The 8,279-nt window shown below is 46.8% G+C and overlaps 1 protein-coding gene across 3 annotated transcripts in view; it reads left to right on the top strand.

The window, feature by feature from the left end:
- Fndc3b (fibronectin type III domain containing 3B) overlaps positions 1–8,279 on the top strand; it is a 291,701-nt gene that overhangs the window by 207,866 nt on the left and 75,556 nt on the right. For all 3 annotated transcript variants that reach the window (XM_005343904.2, XM_026782781.1, XM_013347920.2), the window contains exons 7-8: positions 669–727; positions 7,721–7,872. In XM_005343904.2, coding sequence (XP_005343961.1) covers positions 669–727; positions 7,721–7,872 — 211 coding nt within the window. The remainder of the gene's footprint in view (positions 1–668; positions 728–7,720; positions 7,873–8,279) is intronic.

Below are 8,279 nucleotides of genomic sequence, written 5' to 3'. Positions count from 1 at the left end.
CATCCTGAAGAAAACTACACATGAATACATGGATACATTGTACATACACGCATCCTGAAGAAAAAGTTGGAATCACTCCATTGTCACTCAAGATCATCTTCTCTTAGAAGCCGGGTGGTGGTGACGCATGCCTTTAATCCCAGCACTCTGGAAGCAGAGGAAGGTGGATCTCTGTGAGCTCAAGGCCAGCCTGGTCTACAGAGGGAGTTCCAGGACAGGATCAAAGCCACAGAGAGAAACCCTGTCTCAAAAAAAAAAAAAAGGCAACAACAACAAAGATGTTCTATGTATTTGCATGGATCTCCTGCTTACCCTTCTTAGGACCCATTATTCCCCAGTGTGTGTTGAGTGAAGTAGGACAAATCTAGCCAACCCAGTGAATACACACAGTGTACTCTGGGAAGCTAGAATACATACAGTGTTCCCGGGGAAACTAGAATACATACAGAGTACATACATTGTACTCTGGGAAGCTAGAGTACATACAGAGTACATACAGTGTACCTGGGGAAGCTATCACAAGCACAGTGATGTCATCAGCCAGTGCTCCAGGTGGCACCAGCAATGTGTAGTAGTGTGCAGCTGAGCGACTTGATGATCTCCGTGACTACGGTTTGGGGAAGGAAACAGACAGTCTTCTAACATTTGTCCCCTTCTTGTCTTTGCAGAGTATGAGTTGGAAGTAAAGAGGGTGCAGGACATTCTTTCGGGAATAGAGAAACCACAGGTATGTCTTCTGGACCTCTCAGCAAGAACAGCATGTTCTTAAGTGTTCCCAGGGTGCTTGTCTTTTTGCTACACCATCAGTAAGCAGAAGGACCCCTTTCCATTGCAAATATAATAAGTTTGAGACAGTAGTCAGTTATTAATGGATCGTGAAAATTTAGAACGGGATTCTTTGTAGCTACCCACTGAACCACTACCTTAGTGCTGATGTTCTGAATTTGGTTAGAAGCATCTAGATTTTTGTGGGTCTACAGAACAGTTTGTTCTTGTTAATTTCTTTTTACCTTTGTAAAGGGAGGAAGAATACATTTTGAAAGCCTCAGAGGTCGCAGATATCTCCCTGGGTAGATTTCAGAGCCATGTTTCTATACTGGAGGACGCTGGGCGCCATGGCAAGGGAAGAGGGCAGGACTGGTGGTATGCTAGACTGCAGTTCTGTGTGCCAGGTGTTTTGAAATTCAGCTAGAAATTTATAATGTTGATTCAACCTTTTTGTCCGAGCTAGAGCCAAAGTTTTGGGAGTGTTTTTCTGGCTGAATTGGAAAATCTTGATTCTTGGTCTGTTACAAGACCCTTTTAAAAGAGCCCCTTTAAGGGCAGACTCCAAATTGACCTCAGGCTCATCTGCACTAAACCAAGGAGCATGGTTATGTTGGGGGGTGACATTATAGGGCATTTGTCAGGGACCTTGGTGGAGACTTGAGACATTTGAACTCACTCTGGGCACGCAGTGGTCTTTGGGATTTCCCAGGCGAAGTTGCTAAGTAGTCAGGGCTGCATTTGCAGACTGGTCCAGGTTTCCAGGTGAGTTGGAAAGAGGATGGGCCGAGGGAGTGGGGCGGGGGGGGGAGTTTTGGGAACTTTCCCACTCCTCATAGTCCACAGGATGGGTAGGATGTGGTCCAGGAGTCAGAATTAGGTGGTTGTGTCCAATGTGGCGAGGAGGGCCAGATATTAAGTCCATTCTGAAAATAAATGGATTCATTGATTACCCATTTGATACCAAAAGTAGCTGGGCTTTTAGCTTCAGTGCATCCCCTCAACAGCTTCCCCAGTTGTTGCCCTTGCCACTAGGTGGGTGGTCCTTGTGGTCTATAGAACCTGGTGGGGCCTGCAGTCCCACTGTGGCCTGGATGTCATGGTCTGTAGTACCTCTGGTGGGGCCTCTAGTCTCACTGTGGCCTGGATGTCATGGTCTGTAGTACCTCTGGTGGACTTGTAGTCTCACTGTGGCTGGATGTCATGGTCTGTAGTACCTCTGGTGGGGCCTGCAGTCCCACTGTGACCTGGATGTATTCTTGCCATTGCTTAGAACACATTGCACTCAAGGGTATTTCTGAAGGTATCTGCACTTCCATTAGGGCACACTCATCTTAGGCTCCTTTTGTGTTTTCCTGGCCGTTCCTGGACATATTAGGTCTGTCTCACTTGCAGAACATCCAGAAAAATGAATATAGCACACAGTTGGGAGTGTCTGGTAGACTCAGTGCTGTGGAAAGAGGAGGACCAAGAGCAGAAACGGGAAACTGTAACATAGAGATGGAAGTCCACACTGTAGACACAGATGGGGGCTAGAAATAAAGAGCAGGGAGGTTAGAAAAGGAGATGACGCAGCGGGCAGATGTGTGATGTGCAAACATGAGAACCCGAGCTTGAATCTCAGCACCCACATCAAAAAAAACAAAACAAACAAACAAAAACCCGAGTGTGTGAGAACACCTGTAGTCTAAGCAGAGAGGGCCAGAGAGGAGTGGTTCCCAGGGCTTGGTTATCAGGTGCAGCTGAAACAGTGAGCCCAGACTCAGTGAGAGAACCTGTCTCAGAACGTAGGCCAGGGCCCAAGAGCGGGCTCAGCTTGTAAGAGTTGGGATTGCTCTTGCGTAGGACCCAGGTGGCTTCTCAGACTGAGGCGGGTGGTGGGGAGTTCTGCTGGTACATGTCCCTTCGTCCTGGTCAACGGCCTCTGCTGGCTAACAGCCGCTCATTCCCTGCCCAGTTAGGTATTTGCATAGTTTTCTCACTCCATCTTCTTTCTCTTGTTCCTTCTTTCTAAAGTTCTTATGCATGATTGTCCGTAGTCTTTGTGCCCCTCAGACCTAGCTGTCACTGTCCCTGAAACATACTGAACCCTTGACAGTTGTTGCTGAAGAAATGTCTGCCAGACATACCTGGACTCTGGTGGGTAGGATAGATGCCTCCAGACTGGCCAGTGTGGAGGAAGGCAGGGACAGAAGATGTCACAGTGCCAGGCAGCAGCTGGGAGGAAGGGACCCATGTAGGTTTGTACCCAGTATGGCTGTTACCTGTCTCCCCGACCTTAGCCAAGGTTTAGCTCCTTCCTGATATTAATTGAAGTCCCTCAATATCTTCATCTTTTAAAGTTAATGTGATAAAGACAGCATGGGGATCTGAGAAGAGAGTTATATGCTGTGTTAGAATACTTAGAAGAGGCTTTCCTTATAGTTTGCAGCATGTAGCTAGGCAAGAGGCAGCTCCATACTGCATTCAGAGATGAGGAGGGCACCAGGCACCAAACAGATGAAAAATCCAGGCTGCAGGAGAAGGTTGAGCCATAAATTGAAGAGCAATTCTTTATCCTTGTCCCCTTCAGCTACCTCTTATACCAACTCTAAATGAAAAACAATGCTTTTTCTTTGAGATTACTGCTAATGATTCAAGTGCAGAAGTGTCATCTGGGGCTTGCAGACCCCAGTCATCTTTCTGTAACTTTAGGCACCCCAAATTGAGTGAGTCACTTACTGTCCCCTAAAAGAGACTCAAATAGCTGGCCAGTTTCATAAAGCCTGTCTGCTGACGCACTTGGGTGCCTTGCGGACTTGGCAGTCATGGCCTCTGCCCTATCCGAGGTGGAACTCTATGCTGCCCTCTGTGATTTAGGAGTTAGCAGACTCACTGGTTAGATCCTCTCAGATGGTGGTGCTCAGTGCAGCTCCCATGTCCTGGTGGGCTGCTGGGTTTCAGGACCTATTGGCGGCAGATAACCTGCTGTGTTTGTGTGTCGTTTCCATTGGCTAGTGTTTAGTTTGAAGAAACAGTTGATTGGTCAGTGCTTCCTTGAGAGATATCTGGGAACAGCTGCCATGCAGAGCACATTGGAGCCCAGAGTTGTGCATTTATGTCCATCATTTATCCTTTCCCTCCTGTGTGGTTTTTTGCTTTATTCATCATGAAGGCTGCTGCAGTCATCAAGCCAGCATTTCTGTGGAAATATTTCCTTAGGATAGTACATCACCAGATTGGAGGGCCTCCCACAGAGCTAAATTCTGAGAATAAAATAATACATTTTTACAGGCTAATTTAGACACTGAGCAGAAGGGGCAGAGAGAAAGGATGTAAGGATGGTTACAAGTTGATACACTTTACACCTCACACCCACACCCGCTTGCTCCCCAGTTAGAATCTGCACTGTGAAATAGGTGGGAAAGTCCAAGTTCTGGCAGTGAGCCCTTCAGAAGTAGACAATAGTTTACTAAGCCCGTGAGGCATTTTAAATGGTTAACCAATTCCTATGCAGACTCACTCATCCACTTCCCAAAGACCCTTTGACATCAGTTACCTGTGTTACCAGAACTAACAATCAGCCCTTCTATCACTGCTTCTAAAGGCATTGACTTCTAGTGGTTCTGAGGTCCATACAACTGTTACACTTCCAGAGATTCTCTGTAGCCATGGAGATCACTGCAGTGAACAAAAGAGCAGCATCCTTGGCTGCCCCAGTGATCAGCACTGCTGAGAAAGTTTTCACAAAGAGAGAAGTTGGCAAAGTGAAGTTCATGACCACATGCTGTAACTAGACATAGGCTTGACTCCCCCCCCCCCTCTCCCCAGTCCCATCTCACCTTACCAGTCCAGCCCTGACCCACTGAAGTAAACACATCTGGGGCTGAGGATTGACCCCCCCGGGTGGCATTGTCTTCAAAGTTTCCTGGAGTCCTTGTTGAGGTAGTAGTGACTTCTAAGTCCAAAGAGAGGCCCAGCACTCCAGTGGCCCTCAGAGCTTAAGGGAGGAATTCATAGGAACTTCTACCCTTAGGAAGCATGCTGCATTCCCAGTGTGCACTTGTGTTGGGAAAGCCCTTGGCTAGGTTGCAGGTCCACAGGTACTCACATCTCAAGGCTGGCTTGTAGTCTAGGGAGAAGTAAACACTATTAGCTGTTCCATCTACCTTCACATGTCTCTGCTCATTCAAGTAGCTAAGTCTTCAAGGAGGAAACTGTGTTTGTAGCAGTTGCTAGGAAGCGTGAACTTTGAAGGGTGTGAATTTATGAATGAGTGCTTGGTATCTGATACGCTGGCTTTCACCAGACTATTCTGCGGTGTGTAGTTCACACCACCAATCCTAGTGTCAGTGTCACTACCCACCTGGTTCAAGGAATGGTGCAAGGCTGTGTAAAATAACCAATAGGTCAGGATTACTCACACAGGGGTGTGGGAGAATTCAGCATATGCCCTGGTCTACATGGGAAACTGTCTGAAAAGCTAATTAAAGAAACCAGCTAACAAGAGATCAGTGTCCCAGCAGTGAAATGAACACACAGAAGACAGAACATGTGGCCAGAGCACACCGAGTGCACAGACTGCCCTGCTCTGTCCTCATGTTCTGTCCCCCGTCTACCCCAGAGCACACCCAGTGCACAGACTGCCCTGCTCTGTCCCCCATGTTCTTGTATTATCTACTTGTCTTGTTGCTGGGACAGAGTGAGAAAGGCAGCACGAGGGAGGAAGCGTTCACAGTGGCTCACACTTTGAAATACGATAGCCCAGTAAGGTGGGCTGTGTCGGTGGCAGGCGCATGAGGCCGCTGGTCAAGGTGCATTCCTGGCTGGAAAGCAGGGGTGAAGACTGCTGTTACTCAGCTCATTTTCTCCTTTTTATCCAGCCTGGGACCCTGGCCCGTTGATTGGTGCCACCCACATTCAGGGAGGTCGTCCCCCCACCTTGATGAATTTGATATCAATAATCCTTCGATAAGCAAACAGAAGCATGCTTGTTCCTTTGTAGAGCCTATCTTAATTACACACTCCTCGGACTTGTGAGCCCGGAAACTGTCCTGATCATCTCCATCCAGAGCTCTTCACAAGGGCACTGTGACAACTCATGCAGAAATAAAGGCAACCTTTGACCTGTGTTTAGAAGTTTGTTAAGCCTAGGGCAGCAGGAGAGACCAAAGCCAAGTCTGGGGCAGGAGAATACCTTGGAGGGTGTGGATGGTCATTCTGCAGATCAGAGGGCAGGGTGGTTCCTGGTCCCACATTCTGGCTCGTTAGGTGGTATAGTTGAGCGGAAGTCTGGCAGCAGGAGGGCTGTGGTCTGGAGCCCCAGTAGCTGACTGGTCCTTTGATGATCTCTCCTGTGTCCAAGGAGATGCTACACATCGGCCTGTCGTTTGTTGTGCTGCCTCTATGGGAGACTAAATGTCGCTATGCAGTGTTGGTGCACACCTTTAATCCCAGCACTTGGGAGGCAGAGGCAGGTGGATCTCTGTGAGTTCAAGGCCAGCCTGGTCTACAGAGTGAGTTTTAGGACAGCCAGGGCTGTTACACAGAGAAACCCTCCCTCAAAACAAAATAACAAAGAAACTGGATGTGCCTTATTCTCTCTGGTTTAGTTTTTACTCAGCAAACATTTGTTTAGCAGCCACTGCTCATCAGTGACTATAACTTGGTTTGTGCCCTAGGAGGCGCTAAAGTCCCCAGGTTGCGGATGTGGTTGGTAGTGGTTGCAGCCCACACTGGGTTCCTTAGAACTCAGGTGTGGTACCTAGTGGAGCGCGTGAGAGATTTCGAGGCTAGTTGGTGGCAGAGAGGTGAAGTTCTCCTGGGATCTCGAAGGATGCATGGGAATCTAGCTAATGCGCCGAGGTGGCATGTCTGTACAGGACAGAGATTACACAGAAGGAATGTCTCCTGAAACTGAAGTAGGTAGCAGAGGGAAAAGCTGTGCTCAGCATTTATCTCCTTACCGTTTGTGCTTTCAAATTATTTTGAGTATATAGATTTACATAATTTATATCAATCAGATAGTGGCAAAAATAGGAGAAAAAAATAGGCCTGCATGGTTGTGTGTTCCCGCCCGGAGCTGAAATCGTCAGCTCTGAGGCCTCTGTGAACACTGAGCTTTAGCGTTGAACTGAGTCTCACTCCTTTGTTCATCCTAACGAGTTGTCCAGAGCAGGGCCCACGGTGTAGTCCTTAGAAATTAAAGTTTAGAAGTCTGTTGTGCTGAGGAGGGGGGGGGACTTAATTGGGGGAGGAGGGGAAAATGGGAGGCGGTGGCCGGGAAGAGACAGAAATCTTTAATAAATAAATAAATAAATAAATATAAATAAAAACACTAAACATAAAAAAAAAGAATTAAGCCTTGTGCATTAGGTTAAGTTTCTCTAGAAACAGGCATGAAAACAGAGTTGTAATAATAGTTGTTTGGGAAGATAACTTAGAGAGCCTGAGATAGAGGGGCTGCTGAGGCCAGGCAGGGAAGGCAGCCAAGGCTAGACTTGTTCTAAACTGAGCAGATTGGAGCTCTGGGCAGCAGAGTGTCCAGAGATGCCTGAGGAAAGATTGGAACTCTAGCAGACTAAGCAGTGGTGAGAGGAGACTGGAAATCCATAGGGCCAGTGTTAACTCCACAGGGTAGGTCAACTCCCAGTGAAGCATGAAGGCTTCTGGAATATATTTGTTTACTTTGAAGTTGTCAGGCACAGGAGGCCTGAGTGTGTGTCAGACTTCGTGAGCCTACACATTGAAGATGGTGCTGCAGGAGCTGAGTGTCCTTTGGCCCTCAGGCCTTTGACAGGAGAGCAACAGATAAGACTTTCATTAAAATTAAAGTTGCCTTGGATCAACTTTTGTGTTGCTGTTATTGCTAACAAACCCATAACTCAAGGCAGCTGCTTTGGAGCGTGTAGAATGCATGTAGAATGTATGTAGAATGCATGTAGATGCTTTAACCCGCCCCTCCTTCTCTTTTCAGGTGTCAAACATCCAGGCAAGAGCAGTTGTGCTGTCCTGGGCACCCCCTGTCGGACTGTCCTGTGGACCCCACGGTGGCCTTTCCTTCCCTTATAGCTATGAGGTTGCCTTATCAGACAAAGGGCGAGATGGAAAATACAAGATCATTTACAGGTAGTATATGTTTCCACACGGGTTTCATCGCTACTAAATTGCATCACTGAAAAGAAAAATTAGGAAATTTAGACTATACAAATGTCCTTTTAAGTCAGTAATTTTAAACATTAGTAATGACAGGGATAGCTCACTGGCAGAGAACTCGCCTACCATGCTTGAGGCCTTGGGTTCAACTCTCAGTACTGGAAAGAGGGATGGTAATTATAATGTTAGGAATTAATTAATTTTGTAATTATTGATCATAAATTAATATTGTAGGGCTATGTGGTAAAATAAATTTATAGTACTATTGACAATATAGTATTAATAAAAATTTTTTACCAAGGTCTGTCAGGACAAAAAGTGACTAAATTTTTCAGTTACTACATATATTAAGTGGCTATGAAGTATTGTAATAGGAGTGG

This window comes from Microtus ochrogaster, chromosome 1, assembly GCF_000317375.1.
Source record: "Microtus ochrogaster isolate Prairie Vole_2 chromosome 1, MicOch1.0, whole genome shotgun sequence".
NCBI classification, from domain to species: domain Eukaryota; kingdom Metazoa; phylum Chordata; class Mammalia; order Rodentia; family Cricetidae; genus Microtus; species Microtus ochrogaster.
Note: the sequence above shows the minus strand (reverse complement) of the source record. Positions and strands in the feature narration are given on the sequence as shown.